Below are 17,405 nucleotides of genomic sequence, written 5' to 3'. Positions count from 1 at the left end.
GTGAGGCGTTGCTCAAGTCAGAGATGACGCATGGATGGGCTAAATGCTTACTAAAGCCACAAAGCTATGCTATGTCACAGAGCCAGAACCAGATGCAGAAGGAAAGTGCACTATGTTGACAGTTCTCGATTGCTTTATTATCATGGTACACTTTCACCTACTAGAATTTATCACAATCTACTTAAGGGACTCAAAGACCCAAAACATCAAAGTACAAAAGAAAGATAATATTGTGAAGGATCTGTGGTTATAAATAACCTACTTGGTTCACCCAGCCAGTCTTGCTGAAACTGGGCTTTCTCACAGCCCAGAAGCACACTGTTTCACTCCAGCTCTAGGAGGACACCAGGCTCCATCTCTTACCACTGGCTGTACCTTGCTCTAGCACAAGTCACATGACATTCCCCATATATCGTCACAGGATGCAGATCTGATGACAGTCATCTACGCTCTCCACATTTGTCAGATACAGAGGCAACGCTTCCTGCTTGAGAACCAGGATGTGTAATTAATGTGAGTCTTTTCCAGAAGAGCAAGGAATTGGCTCTGAGAATACTCACTACGGCAGAATGGCAGCTCATGCTTAGACTTCAAATCCAGGCTAAGCATGGTGCTGCATCAACATGACTCAACAGGCTGTACTCCATGAATACGATCTGTCATGTTCTACAAGCCCGAATGCATTGTATAAAGACTTGTGCATGAACCACATTTTCTGAAGATTTTAAAGGTACAAGCCAAAGAAACGGTTAACGGATCTTTTTGTTTTGAAAACAAAATAACTTTCCTAATTTACACATTGCAAATCATTATTGACATCCCTGGTAGCTCAGATGGTAAAGAGCTGGCCTGCATTGCAGGAGGCTGGGGTTTGATCCCTGGGTTGGGAAGATCCCCTGGAGAAAGAAATAGCAACCCACTCCAGTATTCTTGCCTGGGAAATCCCATGGACAGAGTAGCCTGGCAGGCTACAGTCCATGGTGTCACAGAGAGTCGGACACGACTGAGCGATTCAACAACAACAACTCCTTATTCTTATATATGGTGCTATCTAAAATAGGAAAATCTTCCTGTGTTAACAAGCACAGCAAACTATACACAAGAACTCTATGTCCCCTGAGGCTGTTTTCTCCTTCAGGCAAAATTCAGGTTGGCACAGCTCCAATGGGAGACACTTTGATGTATTTGTAAAGATCAAACCCCACAGGTCATCAAAAGCCGAGATGCCCAGTCTATGAGTTACTGTAATTAAGAAATGGGCAGAGTAAACAGAATAAGGCAGAGCATTAAAAGACTAAGCTACACTGACTATTTCCCAAGCACTCAGAACCTTGTGTTTATGTACAGGAAGAGAAGGAGGGTACATCTTCAAATAGAGTAAGATGCCAAGCAAGGAAATACATTTTATTAAATATTTAATTTCTTCTTTCTTCTGACATTCTGAGGATTATAAGTGCATATAAAGCAAACTTGAAATAGAAAATGGATATTTACCTAAGAGATTCAAGAAGCCTAGGGATAGAAAAGAGAAGTAATGAGACCTCTGCAAGGGGAACGTAATATCAAGGGACTAAGGAATGAATAACAGCGCTTCAAGCCTCTAGTCACCTCTTGTTTACACTTTTGACAACATAAGCTTACAACCAGCCACACCTTTGTAATCTTAATGAAGAAAAACTATGTTTAGATATAACCATTACTTTAAAACATCCTTATAAAATTAATGAAAAGCAACCATAAGAGATAGTTTTCCTTATTTAGCATTCAAAAGAAAATAATTGTATTTCAAAATAAACACTTTTATTTTAGCTACCTGTTTCCCTGAATATTCACTGGAAGGACTGATGCTGAAGCTGAAGTTTCAATATTTTGGCCATCTGATGCAAAGAGCTGACTCACTGGAAAAGACCCTGATGCTGGAAAAGACCCTGATGCTGGAAAAGATGGAGGGCAGGAGAAGGGGGCGAAAGAGGATGACCTGGTTGGAGGGCAACACCAACTCAACGGACGTGAGTTTGAGCGCACTCTGGGAGTTGGTGAAGGACAGGGAAGACTGATGTGCTGCAGTCCATGGGGTCGCAAAGAGTCGAAAGTGACTAAGCGACTGAGCAACAACAACCCGTTTCCCAAATTTCAAAGGCCAAAGTAAACTCCTAAAACCCATCCAAAGTCCTTTTCTTATGAGCTAAAAGGAAAAAAAAAAAACAGTTCCATTTATTTACTTTTGCTTAAGGTTTATCAGTTTTCTACTAATAACAGCACCTGAGATTTAATGAGTTAAAATCACTATGATTCCTTTGCATAGATTATCTCATTTAATTATCACAACCACCCAACAAGGTAGGTCCTGTTATTACATCCCTTTTACAGAAGAAGTTAGGTTTCAAAGTGATTACAACTTGCTTGCAGTCAGGAATGTGGTAGATATGAGATCAAACCCAAGTAACTCTTAACGGCTACAGTTTTCTAGGTCACAGTTTTCCCAAAGGACATATAGTGATAAGAGTTACATGGTAATTATCTGCTATGTGGGAGGAATTAGAGATTTTTCTAAGAATTATCTTCCCTTTTGACAAACCTGGAAAAAAATATTTTCAACTCGTATCACATACAAAAAGCTAGTAATGGTATTATAGAGCAGCTAAATATTAGTAAGTTGAACACTCCTAGAAAAAAATGGGCAAGATGTATTAGCAATTCACAGGAAAAAAGTACAGAGAGATCACAGAAAGATTCTCAATCTCCCTCAATTCAGAAATGGGCACTTCCACAGAACAGGGGCTTGTTCATTACTGTAACCTCAGCACTTTGAATACAATGTGGCATGAATAGTAGCTCAAAATATATCTGTCAAACAAATAATTTGGTACATATACATTTTTAAAAAGCAAGGGCAAGAACTGTATGCCTGCATTTTCTATCATTAGTGTGAAAAAACAAAATTGTATGGATTAATGATTGCAATTGGGAAAAGGCAGAGGAGTGGATACTTTAAAAAGTGGAAGTTAAAATTTGCAAAATATACCCTATTACATTTCTGAATTTTGAACCACATGAATCACCAATATTTTTAAAGAGAATCATCTCTGCACACACACATACACACACACATGCATTTTTAAAGAGCTGTTGAAGAAAAACCCAACTGACTAATATCAAAGCAAACGAGACCAAAAGAATTGAAATCTGCTCATGCTGTGTGCTAAGTTGCTCAGTCGTGTCCGACCCTTTGAGACCCCACGGACTGCAGCCCACCAGGCTCCTCTGTCTATGGGATTCTCCAGACAAGAATACTACCATTTCCTTCGCCAGGGGATGCTGCCGACCCAAGGATCGAACCCGTGTCTCTTGTGTCTCCTGCAAAGGCGGGCAGGTTCTCTATCATTAGCACCCAAAATTATGACTTTAATTATTAAGTATTTCGCTTAGAATTCCTAAGCATGACCAAAAGTGTACATGGAAAGAGTCTGTGTTTTTCCAACTGTGTTTTATAGATCCCCAAGCTCCCAAGAGGCGTTTTAGGGGTCAGGGGCAAGATCAGAAGATGGGCCTGTGGGCATTCAAGCCTCGGCTCTTTCTTTCAAAAGAGCAACTCCTTTTAACTGACTTTTTAAAATTGGTTGGGAAGAGGTTGAGTTCTCTAGAAAGAAGCCTCCAGGACTTCCTCAGTGGTCAAGAATCTGCCTTGTAATACAGGGTCAGAGGTTCAATCCCTGGTTGGGGAGCTAGGATCCCCCATGCCCTGGTGCAACTAAGCCCGAGTGCCCCAACTAGAGGGCTGGTGTACTGCAACGACAGATCCTAAGTGCCACAAAAAAGACCTGATGCAACCAAATACATAAATATTAAAGGAAAGAAAAAGAAACCCTCAGGAAGCCTTCAAAAAAAAAGATGCCTCCATTTTCCTAGAGTCACTCTTGGCTACGTAAGTTCAGCAAGTCCACTTTGGTTTGTGAAGATAATGATTATAAATCTTGACTCACACTACCTTTTTTCCCCCTTCCTAACATAACCCCAAGTGACCACAGCCTGCCAGCTTCTTATCCTAAAGTTTTGCTTATTGTTTCAGGTTATCTTTTGAACTCTCTTTGCTGGTTGACTAACCCCCGTCTGCCAAGCCGGTAATCCCTTCTCCTGGTCAAGGAATCCCCACATATGTTTTTGCCGGAGAGAGAGGTGCTGCACGGAATCAGAGTGGCCTGCTGGCTCTTACTCCTCAGCGTTAGCCACTGTCATCCAACTTGCCAGTCTCCGTGTCCTCTGATGACAGAGTCCCGTGGTTCCAGAGACAGGATCGTGGGCGGTCTGCCCAGGCTGCAGCCCAGTGGGGGCCTGGCCCAGCTTCTCTCTTTAGAGGATACAGTACCTTCTCTCTCAACCTTCTCTCCTTGAGTTGTTACCAGTTTCCTGGTCTTGAGCACTTTTCTCACTCAGGCTAGTGACACAAGCTGGGGTCTGCTTTGTTAGTGAGCAAGGCCCCACAGGAGAGCTGTGTGAGCTTCTAGTGATACTTTTTTTTTTTTTTTAAATTACAGTCCTCTGCTTTCCAGAGCAAACAAGTACTCTGAGTCAGGGAGTAAAGTGAGAGCACAGAACATGGTGTCTCTGGAACCTGCATGCTTCAGTCATGTCTGATTTTTTGTGACCCTATGGACTGGAGCACACCAAGCTCCTCTGTCAATGGAATTTCCAAGGCAAGAACACTGGAGTGGGTTGCCAAGCCCTCTTCCAGGGGATCTTCCCGACCCAGGGATCGAACCTGAGTCTCTTGTGTCTCCTGCACTGGCAGGCGAGTTTTTACCAGTAGCGCCACCTGGGAAGCCCCAGGCACTACCTCAAATCTAGCTAATTCTGGGCAAGGCTCTTACCCCTAGGTCCTTAGGTGTCTCTAGACCCCTGGTCACTACATGACAACAAGGAGCTACCCCAAATATTTCCTGACAGACAAGGGTGTTTTTCTGCCCAGGTTACCTGAGGGCCTCCAAGTGGGGTGACCTGCTAGTAACTCGACTGAGCGACTTCACTTTCACTTTTCACTTTCACGCACTGGAGAAGGACATGGCAACCCACTCCAGTGTTCTTGCCTGGAGAATCCCAGGGACGGCGGAGTCTGGTGGGCTGCCGTCTATGGGGTCGCACAGAGTCAGACACGACTGAAGCGACTTAGTAGTAGTAGTAGTGCTCAGTAATGCCTCGCTCTTTGCCACCCATTGGACTGCAAATCCTCTGTCCATGGGATTTTCCAGGCAAGAATATGGACTAGGGTGCTATTTCCTTCTCCAGGGGATCTTCCCAATCCAGGAACTGAACCCATGTCTCCTGCTTTGACAGGTGGATTCTTTACTGCTGAGCCACCAGAGAAGTTCAGGTGGGTTTGTACTACTGATAAAATATATCGGAAGCTGAATAACTTTTATTCACAACTAACAACATTTTCTCAGTATTTCTTGGCAGACTGTCTTAGCTTATATTCTCAACATTTTTGTTTGACTTCAACATGTCAGGATATTTTTCACATACAGAAAACAGCTGTTATTCGGTCACCTAATAATTCTAAAGCAGTCACAAGGGATAAACCAAGAGTAAACTAAGGGACTGCCTGGAGTCTGAATCTACCATTTAGGCAAACTAAACATTTAAGATTCTTGGCCACATTTATGAAAGAATGCAAGGCTTTCATTCAGGTAAATACATCAAGAACAAGTACATTAATTAGAGTCAGATAAAACTTAATCCCTATCACATTTCTGTTGTAAAAAACCCTTCTGTATTTTAAAATTGCAAAGGTATTTTTACATATTCTTATGAAAATTTTATTAAGTTCTGGCCTTACACATTTATGTTTGGTTCAGCTAGAATTTAATTTATATTTGTGAAATAGAGGGCCATTTCTTTTTTTTTTTTTTCCTGTATTAAATGACTCTCCCAGCAGCCCTAACCTAACAGCCCATTTTTCCCTCCCCAATCTTCTATGTTGCCTCTCTTACATATACCAGGTTTCCTTTTATGTCTGGGTCTTTGGACCTTTTACTTTCATTCTTCAGATCAGTCTTGCCTGCAGGACAATTCTGCACTAAAGATTTGTAATCAACTTGGCATTTAGTTAGGCAAATGCCTTCCCTCCCTGAAACCAGGTTCTTGAGCAGTACCTTGGCTCCTCAAAGCCCTCTGAGCTTAAAGAGACAGCTCAGAATCCATTTTTCAACTTCCAAGGTAAAGTGCAACTTTAATTAAAAGCATGTTTGAGTCTATAGATCAATTTGGTAAATCAAACTTATGACAATGACTTTTTCTTCTTGGTAAGTTTTATATCTTTCAGTATTTATTTCAAGGTAAGTGACTTTTTAATAAATACTCTAAAATCAACCTCCACCCCCAGTTTTAACTGCAGTTTCTGTCTGTTGATGGTGCACAGAAATGTATTAATAGTTAGCTGACTTTGCAGCAAAGCAACCTTGCCAAACTTTCATAGTAACTATAATGATTTGTCTGTAGACATCTATGGTTCTGTTTATTTCTAAATCTGAGGGCTGTGTTATGTCTCTAGCTATGGCCTCCAAACAATGTTGAACAGAAAAGATGATGGCAGGCATCCTTCTCTTATTCCTGAAATTAGAACTGTTGTTTATAGTTCATTATCAAGTATTTACTTGTTCCAACTTTTAACCAGATTAAAGGAGTTCTCTTCCATTTGTAATTTGCTAATGTTTATTAATCATGAATGACTAATTTCATTGAATGTTTTTTCTTTATTAGGATGATCACAGGCTTTTATCTTTTAATCTAGTAATACTGGAATACCATTTATAGCATCATAACATGAATCCAACATTTCAGATTCTGACTAACCTGTTCTACATTAGTATCTTTTACATTATATATATCCAGATTAGATAAATATCAGTATCTTTACCAATTATACCAACTTAGGTCAAACTCCTAAAACGTTAGAGGAGGAGAGCTCAGAATAAGTGTAATAAATTGGGCCCAAGACTAAAGAACTGATCCCACAGAACACAGACCACTGAGATGACAAGAAGCCCTATAAACATAAACCTGACCAGTATGGTGAAAGCTAGCTTTCCCCAAGGCAACTCAATGTATTTTCTGGAAAAAAGTGCCACCAAAACAAAGCATTTATTTTGTGTGTTTTCTATCTCCGCAGTATTTTTGGTTCTAGGTCTTAAACCAGTCTCTGATTCTTTCTGTTGATATTTCTCTACAACTAACCTAAAAGCCCAAAGAGAGCACAGAACCACAGAAAAGATCAATGGCCAGCAGAGTACACAGCCTATCAGTAATTCAGAGTGAATTAAAAAACACAAAATACTTGTTTCCCACAAGTCTAATCATATCAAAAGACATTGTAGAAGTTTCCTAAACTTCAATATGGTAGAAAAATCATGTTTTCAAGATTTCAGTTAGCAATCACAAGACTTTCAGAGTGAGAGGAGAACTCAGTTCATTTAGTCCAAATTTTTATTTAAGAGATGACTTAATTTACCTAGTCAACAGATGAATTATTTTTGTGGTAATCATCACGTAGGATGGATTAAAGATTCATAATATCTTTATTTTAATTATCTTAGAAATAAACTCAATGAGTCTGGCATACCTTGTTTTACATTAAATGACCACGACATAGGCCTTACAGCTTATGATTCTCTGGGTCAGAGATTTTTCACACTGCACTCCATGATGTCATCCTATGAGAATGGGGTGGAAAAGGGAACAAGAGGGCAGAGGTTCTCCAGAGTTCAGCAGATCGTTGTTGAGGAGGAGAGTAAACAGTTAAAAGAGGGCACTTACACTGACTGCCGCCCGTGTGGTAGGCGCTCTTGCCCGTGTGGTGGGCACTCTCCCCCGTGCGGTGGGCACTCTCCCAGGGACTTTCTGCTGACACCCCAGAGAGGAAGAGGAATAGGGTCTGCAGTGGCTTCATGTATTATATTTGGGGGGAACCTGCTGCTTCCATAATCCATACTACAGAAAGTAAAGCCTGAGTACTTCTGTTGGCTAAGAACATGAAATAGGTAAGGTGATTTCAAGCACAGCAGGAGACGGGAGGCCGGGGGGAGTTTAAGGGGAGAGACTTCCACATCTGTGCCATTCTGGGTTGGACTAATAAGAGAGAACACAGACTATGTGAATATAGTATTAATATAATAAATTTGTCAGATGCAAAATAACTCCTGTTATGATGCATTATGGCACACACACAAACAGGCTCCCGGGCTTTTGAAAAGCCAAGAAATTCCCCCTTCAGCCATAGTCTCTGACAGCATCTAGTAAGCACAGCGTTCCTTCTGATATCTTAATGATTCTATCGACGACTTGTGTACTTCTTTGAACATTCTAAAGATTTTTCCTGTGTCGTCACTAGACTGTCATGATGTATGTTAAACAGTTAAAGGCTGTCTTCTCTTTAGAGACCAGGAAACTGAGATCTGCTGGGTTTCTACTTAGGTACTTCATGGCCTGCACAGAACTGAGTCCCAGACCACAAAGGAGAGGACAGCAACTGCAGTGCAGAGTCAGGATGGGCCCTCGCGGCTCACGATATCAGCTGCCGTGATGACCTCCATCAAAAGATAACCATCAACGAGCACGTTTAGAGGACACCCTCTAACTGCACAGAAGGAAACTCTGTTTTCTAAAACTCACTGATTTTTTTCAAATAAGTACAAAGAAAAAACATTTCTTGTTAACATGGGGCAGATACATATCAGAAGTGCTGAGTACCATTTTTCAGTACAACAACAGTTGAGACCAATGGTAGCCAGAATCCTATGCAGAAACGAAGTTAAAGCTATACAAATCTATAAATATTAAACAAGAGTAAAAAACTATCTTGTAGAAATTAGTAACTACTTATCCCCAAAGTGCTTTTTACAATGACAACAGAATATAGTTTTCACTGACAATTTGATAAAATATTGTACCCTATGAATACTGGCATTTACACAAGGCATTGTGCCTATAAACTTGTGTGAAACCAGAGAACTCAAGTGTCTGTGACACCTCATTAAACTGGGACAATCTCTAGGACTAAGTCATCAAGGGAATAAAAAAACAATACTAATGTTATTAGACACTATTAAAGGGCTATGTTCAACAAACCCCAGGTCTTAATAAAAGTCTTTGTTTAAATGTAACTAAACTGTTTCAATAGGCAGGCAATATTACCATCCATTCTTAATAAAACCAACATGAAGATCAAATGACAAGAAACTAAAATAGCATTGAGAGGCAGAGTCATAAAAGATGCATGTTCAAAAAAAGGAAGCCAGCATCACTTTCAACAGGGAGCTCTGAAGAGCCTTTCTAAATAGCCAGTTGAAGGATTTACGGTTCCCTAAAATCATGGTAGCCAAAACCACGTTTTGTATTTAGTTCCTGCAATGACAGCTGATGATGTTCTTTCTGTAAATGGACAAAGTATTTAAGCCGAATCCTTTCCTTGAGGTGCTAGAGCAATATAAATGTTCAGCAGAGAGAAAAAAGCAAAAAAAAAAAATGAGGAGACAGCCACACACTTTGGTTTACAAACCCAAATGCGCTTGAGAACAGAGGCAGCAGTGATGGCTGGGAAAGGCCCTCCTACCTGTGTTTTTTGATGCCATTGGAGAGCGCGTCTCCACCACCACAGTCCTTGCCTTCAGACATTCTGTGCTGTCTACTGCTCGGGGGTTCTGCTTCCTCGTCAAAGGAGTGCGCGGTCACTGCTTCCAGTCTGCTCAGGGACCCTTCGGACTCGGAATCTATGACAGAGCAGGTTCACAGTCAGTGAACTGGGCTTTGGTGCGAGGCTGCCGTAACAATGGATTCCCTCCCTTCATGCATCAGGCTTTGAAACTTAAGCAGCCTACTTTGTCCTTCAAACAATCCAGCCGTTACCTCCTCCTCAGGGATTTGAGAGAACCTGCACCCAGTAAGGCGAAAGGGGATTTAGAAAACGGATACAGGATCATATAAACTTACAACTAAACAGATTTCATACATTAAAAGAGACTTTACAAAGATTACCTAATTCTTTAAGAAATTGTATTCAGTGGTGTCCCCCCTAAAAGAAGTAGTTTTTTTCCTTCCCTTTTCAAAGCAGTTTAAAGATAACTTTGAAAAAGCATTTTTAAAACATTCATATATAAAGAAAAAGTTACAGTTGGCTGTACTTGGGGAAAGCATACATTTCATGATACTAGAGGTGCAAAGGTAATTTTTAAATACTTAAAAAAACACTTCTGGTTTTTATATTACTTAAATTCTCAACAGCAACAGCCTGAAGTAGCCATAGAGAATCTAACTATGAGGCAGGCGTTTTTAGGAATGAAAATGCCACATACCCAACTGCCTGTGTATTGAGCGTGGAGCCATCTGCCTGATTGGGAATAGCAGGACAACTTCTTTTCATACAATACGGTATAGTGTTTAGGCACACACATGTCCTTCCTTTCCTTTCAGCATCTCCAGGGTGCTCTGGGCATGAGGAAGGAGGACTATGGTGTTAATGAGTGTGCTGATGCTCTCCTGGTTTGTTAGTTGGGTTTTCTGACTCTCTAACATTCTGCATATATATAACATATATATGCATATATAAATATAACACATATATGCATATATATATAATATTCTGCATAATGTTCAAAGTAGCAGCCACTTAATCTCCAAGAGACTTTGAAAGAGGCCTACGTTTATATTAATAAGTAAATTCCAGATAACGTGCAACTGTCCTTCAGCAGATGACCATACAAATAACTGTCCTCTGCTCTAGGAAGGCCTCCTACATACATGCAAGCAAACGCCCTATTTAAATAAAAGTTTCACCCATCTGCCTAGTATGTATTATGGTGCTCAGGAAATCGTACTTTCTCTTCCCACTACTACATTCTGCAATTCAGCCCAAATCACGGGCCCTTCTTTATATCACATTAGAATCGATTAGTAACGATTGCTGGACAGCTGCAGGTTGCACAGCGCACCTTAAACTCTGGACCCTCGGAATGGTGCAAGTTATCTGCCCAAAAGACTCAGTACTAGGGAAGTCATCTTTATTTTCTGTAAATACAGCTTTGTCCTGACATATACCATATAGCAATGAAAAATATTTTAATGTTAAGTTTAAGGGATATTTCTTTCATTGTCAATTTTGGCAGGCAGTAACATTTTATTGCAAAACACTGAAAACCTGCATAGCCAGTGACAGGAGACAGTCATTCCTTTGATGAAATAAGCAGCTGCTAAAATTATAATAAAATAGAAAAATACTTTTAACATAATGTTAAGACAAAAAAAATCAGGCTACCATTTTACAACTCTAAAATACAAGCAAAAAAAAATTAATTTTATTCTGCCTTAAAGAAAAAACCAGTCTGGTTCAGGTAAACAGGTTAAATGTCCAAACGAGAACAGTGAAGCGACAGAAGTCTGTCCTGGGCACAGTGAGGCCAAGAGGGGAAGAGTCCATTTGCTGGGGCAGGCAAAGGATACAGGAGAGGTGCTATCTCCCCAAAATTGGATTCATATCTCAGTGGGTGTCAAGCAGAAAGAGACAACCAAGCCAGAGAGCGGGAGAAGGAAGGAGTTTTTGACTGCAGCAGATAAAGAAAACACCAGGGATCTTTCTCAAGGCAATGTCTCCCCAACACCAAAACAAGGAAAGTTCTAAGCTAAGTGCACACATCTGCATGAAGCGGGCTGGGCAGTATATGGGTATTCATGAAGGGGTCTTGAGCACAGGAGAAATTCTGCACCGAACTGGGGCAAAGGTTGACAAGAGCCCAAGCTTCAGCTGACTGAAGTTATGAGGGTCAGAAAAGGCCAAGAGCATCTTTCCTTAGGTTCCAGTTGATCTTGTGGTTGAGGGCTCAAGGCAGAGAGAGGGGTGTTGGAATTCTACACCAGAGCTCAAAGTGCTTCAGGCTAATGTTTACTTTGAAAACAGAACTGGGAGTCTTTACAACTGATTTATTAACTTTGTTACTGTCACTTCTCTTGCCTGATAACAGTTCTGTTTCGTTTCCTTTGATCATTAATTACTGAGACCTACTCAAGGGCAAGCATTTCAGGCCAGGCTTAGCTCTTCCTCTGCGGCTCAGCTGGTAAAGAATCTTCCTGCAATGCGGGAGACCTGGGTTCCACCCCTGGGCTGGGAAGATCCCTTGGAGAAGGGAATGGCTACCCACACCAGTATTCTGGCCTGGAGAATCCCATGGACTGTACAGCCCATGGGGCCGCAAAGAGTCGGACGCGACTGAGCGACTTTCACTTTAGATCACAAAACAGCTTAGGCCCAGAAAAGCTTCTCTTACATCAAGAAAGCCATGCCCAGTTTGGTTCATTTTCTCTGGGCACCAGCCCCCTCGCCTTAGCTGCCTACAATGGTATGGCAAGTAAGTCTCAAAACAATGAACATTGTGCTCAGAGAGGAGTTTTCAGAGGAAGCAGCATGAGGCACAACCCGGACCCAAGAGGTGACAGTGGTCTTGGGGGGTAGACCGGGGTGGTTTGTTCACTTCTACATATTCCTATTTGTTTCATGTGAAAAAAGAATCTCAAGTGCCAAATAAAATAATTTTGCCTTTATTGGTTAGTATTAGTCAAGATGCATTGTTACTTTATAATTTAGATGTCAGGAAAACCAAAAGGCACTGAAGCAAAACCTTCAAGCATTTATTGAACATCACTCTGCACAGGATACTGTGTTTGCTATTGAAGGGATACAAATCATAAGACAGGGACAAATCTACCTCAAAAGAAAATTCTTAACAAAAAGCAGATACACAGTAAACACTAAACAAGAGGTAAGGCAGAAAGAGCTGCTGCGAAGAAGTTAAGACTTCACTCAAAGTAAGATTTCACCTTACTGAACACCAGCTGGAGACCAGCCACCTTCACACAAGCACGGGAGCGCTATGCTTACCCCTAGAGACACACTGTCAGATGACAGTATAGACTCTGATCACTCCACTCGACTTCCTCTTTCTGCCCCTCTCCTAGGCTCTCTCTCTCCCTGCTCCTCCTCCCAACCCTTACTTCTCTCTTCCATGCTCCCAACCTCCTTCTCCCTCTAATAGAATCAGGCTATGCCCACCCTTCCCCTGAAGGGCTCTACCAAAGGTCACCAACTACCTCCATATTGCAAAGTCAGTCCAGTGATCATTTGTAAATTCTTATGGTGACTCATCTACCACAGCTGACACTGCTTAATTCATTCTCCTTCTTTATCTTGTGCAAGGCATGGTAGGATTCAAGGAACAGTAAGATCTGGTCCCTGTCCCCCATTAAGCAGAGGCAGACTGTTTTGTGAACACGTGAGTTCAGTGAATTTTTTTTCCTGGTGCCGGAACAGAAGTCTGCACGGGGGCACTGGGTCACAGAGGCAGCATCAGCCATCCTCACCCAGTGAGGGACCGGGTGTCTGGAGAAGATTGTGACTGATGGTTGAGCTGAGTAAGCTGACAAGGAGTAAGAGTGGGGGTGGGGGAGAGAGTGACAATAGAGGAACTGTTCTGAGCAAAGGGAACGGACGGTCCACAGCAGGGAGAACAGAACATTCGGGGAGGTGAGAGTGGACAACATCAGAAAGCAGTGGTGATGGGGCAGCTGGGTGGACACGAAGCTATGACTCAGCCATGAAGCTGACCACTCAGGCTGAACAAAAATCAGGGGCAGGCAGTGGGACAAGGAGGGAATAAATTGAAGCAGGAACAGGGTAGTACCCTAGTACCTGCCATGAGGTTCTTACACCTGCTAGAAGCAAATCGCCAGGTCATCTCTAAGCGTTCTAGCTTCAGAGGCAAAGAAGGAAAGGAGATCAATGACATGATTCACAGTGTCCTCGAGATAAAAACTTGTTGATTGAGAACAAAAAGCTCAGCTGCTAATAAGAACCTACTATATAGCACAGGGAACTCTACTCAATGCTCTGTGGTGACCTAAATGCGAAGAAAATCCAAGTAAGAGGGATACACATATATGTATAGTCGATTCATTTTGTTGTACAGCTGAAACTAACAACACTGTAAAACAACTATACTTCAATAAACATAAAAGTTCAAAAACTCAGTTACTTCTAGTACTATGTATATAGTACGACATACTTACTTTGTTGGCAATAAGGTTGTTGTTTAGTTGTTAAATCGTGTCGAACTCTTTAGCAATCCCATGGACTGTAGCCCGCCAGCCTCCTCTGTCCATGGGATTCTCCAGGCAAGAATACTAGAGTGGGTTGCCATTTCCTTCTCCAGGAGATCTTCCGAATCCAAAGATGGAACCCACGTCTCCTGCACTGGCAGGCAGATTCTTTACCACTGAGCCAAGCCCACTGGCAATAGAGAGCCAACCTCAACTTCTATGCCTTCAATATGATAGGTATGAGTCATACCCATCTGCCTCCAGCAAAGCATCATTTCATTTGCAGACCCACAGATTCAGATATATTTAAATTCAAACATGTTTACCTAAGTAGCAAAGAGGTCACAAACACTGTGGAGGTTTATTAAGAAGGCGAAGCCTGCCTATAAGATTAATTTTCAAGTGACAGATCTTAGTGCAACTAAGGTGATAATTCAATCTTAAAACATCAGGTTTTTCAATTTTGCCTGAACATACAAGTATCAAATAGGACAGACATTATCTACCATTCCGTGTTACTGGGCAACACATTAATGCCTTAGTGGAAAGTATCAAGTATTAGAAAGACTGTGCTTAACGTGTCATATGGTGGTCACGATAGTAATAGAATACTGTACATGCTTTAAAAACAAACAGGGCCATGGAGGTGGGGAGTTCCTGGTTAGCGGGTACAGTTTCATTTGGGGGATGATGGGAAAGTTCTGCCAATGGATGGCACTGTTGGTTGCACAATAATGCACTTGATGCAACTGAACTATGTGCTTAAAAATGGCTAAAATGGTATATACATGACATATGTCAAGTTGCTCCGACTCTTTGCAATCCCATGGACTGTAGCCTACCAGGCTCCTCCATCCATGGAATTCTCCAGGCAAGAGTACTGGAGTGGGTTGCTATTTCCTTCTCCAGGGGATCTTCCCAACCTGGGGATCAAACCCAGGTCTCCCGCATTGCAGGCAGACGCTTTACCATCTGAGCTACCAGGGAAGCCCATACACTATGTGTATTTTACCATAATAAAACCAAAATGAAACTCAAACAAGCAAACAAAAACCTGTCAAGCCAAAGCCACATATCTATCATGCTAGATGTGTGGACTATATTCTCATTCTGTCATCTCTCACCTCAATGCCAATGACAAAACAAAGCCACAGAGACATACAGCAATCTTGATGGATTTGTATACAGGTGTATTTTTAAACACAGCAGCAGAAACTTTAACAAAACCCATAGTGAGATTTCTGACAAAATTAGTCTTTCACTCTTCCTTCTGTTTCACACAAGATAAATGCTCTAGTCTGTGTACAAGCATTTAAGGCAGACAAAATTCTCTGCCTGATTAACTTCCCAATTAAATCAACAGTCTTAGTAGAAAGTTTGTTTACAAATCTCTGATGGCCCAGATCTTTAAGGCTCTGTCCAAGTGGGGACTTAAAATTATTTCTAACACATCTATCCCCTTTCAACCAAACAGCATGGAAGCCAATGGCTGTGACTGGGTTAACTTGGCTTTGGAAACTTCGCTCATCAAGTTGTATAAGGTGTACAACTTGTATGTCAATCATATCTCAATAAAGTGGCTTAAAAAAAACCCTTCACATGAAGAGGATCATTACCTCTATATTTTTGAGTTATTCCTATTAAAAGGCTGAAAGAAGAGGTCAAAGTTAACAATAGAAACAAGCCAACGATTCTTATGTTCTCCTGATAAACATTTTTTTAACATGACCTTTGAAAACTAGCTTAAGAACAAACAGTACAAAGGAGCAAGATGTGGAAGACTGTGGACAGTGTCCAAATAACCCCTCCCCGTTCCTTAAGGTAACAGGAAAAGGTCGAGAGGCACACACGCTCAATTTAATACCTTCATTGTTTATGGTTTCCCCAAGAACCAGGCATGGTCTAAGAATGTCCAAGGTAACCCTAAGTAACCCAACCTGAAACTCTCAGTGCTACATTTTTATTCAGCTTTAAAATACAATTTTACAGACTAAAAAAATAACATAGTAAATACAAAGGACACAAGGAAAATCAATGAGGCCTACCACATTCAAAATAAATTTTAAACAGAAAATCAGGAACCAGGATGAGTCCAGAAGGGGCTGCCAAGAGATTGCGACAATAACCTACAGAGGAAGTGACAAAAGCTTGAAACAGAATCTTGGCAGCAAGCGACAAGAGTCAGAGCCATTCTAGACATATCCTCCCCAAACGAGGCGCAAGGTCAAAATGAAGCAAATGGTATAGTGTTGATTACCACAGAGTTTTTTAAAAGGACTGGCACGTCCCCAAGCAACTAAATCTACTACTGTTTTCGGCAACTTGCAAAATCTGCACATGTAATTGCAGATGAGGAATTATTCAAAATGTGGTGTATGGGCTACTGAAAATTTTGTCTGTTTTGAATGACTAAATTTGGAGCTTCCCATTTGTCTTGTTGACATCCTTAAAATCATTTTCAAGGTCACCTATGCATACACTCTACAAAGAAAATAATTCTAGAACTAAGGACCAGTTACAAAGTAATTCATAAAAACAAAAATGAAGTGTTTTCACGTGACTTCAGTTTAATAAATCAACGCTCACCAAATAGCTATCACATACCAGGTAAAGGGCTTGTTGCTGAAACAATCTTGAAAGATTAATGAGATATGGGTGGTGCCTTCCAAGTAGTCAAAGTCCAATCTAGTGAAAGACAGATAAGTAAACAAATGTTTACACAAAGTGTGGGAAGAGTTGAAGAAGTCACTCTTAGGGAAACCAGGGAAAGTTTTCATGCAGAGACGGCATTTGAGCTGCCATGATGACTAAGAATTCAAGGCAAGGAAAGAGAATACCAGGGGTGAGGGAACAGCAAACAGTCCAATGGCCTGAAAGAACAAGGTATGTGTCCAAGAATATCTGGCATGGCTAGAGAGAAGGGCAGCCAGGAGGAAAAGATGTGGTCATCAGAGATAAAGCTGAAAAGTGGGTCAGATCACAGAGTTTATACCAACTCTGTAATTACAGAGTATGGAGCCACTGGATGCTCTGTCAGGGAGAGGTTAAGACCCATTTTAGACTTTACAGATAACTCTGAGCTTCCCTGGTGGCTCAAATGGTAAAGAAACCACCTGCAACTCAGGAAACCTGGGTTTGATCCCTGGGTTGGGAAGATCCCCAGGCAAGAATAATGGAGTGGGTAACTCCAGTATACTTGCCTGGAGAATTCCATGGACAGAGGGGCCTGGTGGGCTACAGTCCATGGCATCTCAGAGTTGGGACACGACTGA

The 17,405-nt window shown here is 41.4% G+C and overlaps 1 protein-coding gene across 8 annotated transcripts in view; it reads right to left on the bottom strand.

Moving 5' to 3' along the window:
* The window catches only part of OSBPL1A (oxysterol binding protein like 1A), a 230,981-nt gene that overhangs the window by 59,207 nt on the left and 154,369 nt on the right, over window positions 1-17,405 (bottom strand). For all 8 annotated transcript variants that reach the window (XM_070361859.1, XM_070361857.1, XM_070361856.1 and 5 more), the window contains one exon: window positions 9,605-9,761. In XM_070361859.1, coding sequence (XP_070217960.1) covers window positions 9,605-9,761 — 157 coding nt within the window. The remainder of the gene's footprint in view (window positions 1-9,604; window positions 9,762-17,405) is intronic.

This window comes from Bos mutus, chromosome 24 (assembly GCF_027580195.1).
Source record: "Bos mutus isolate GX-2022 chromosome 24, NWIPB_WYAK_1.1, whole genome shotgun sequence".
Lineage (NCBI taxonomy): Eukaryota > Metazoa > Chordata > Mammalia > Artiodactyla > Bovidae > Bos > Bos mutus.
Note: the sequence above shows the minus strand (reverse complement) of the source record. Positions and strands in the feature narration are given on the sequence as shown.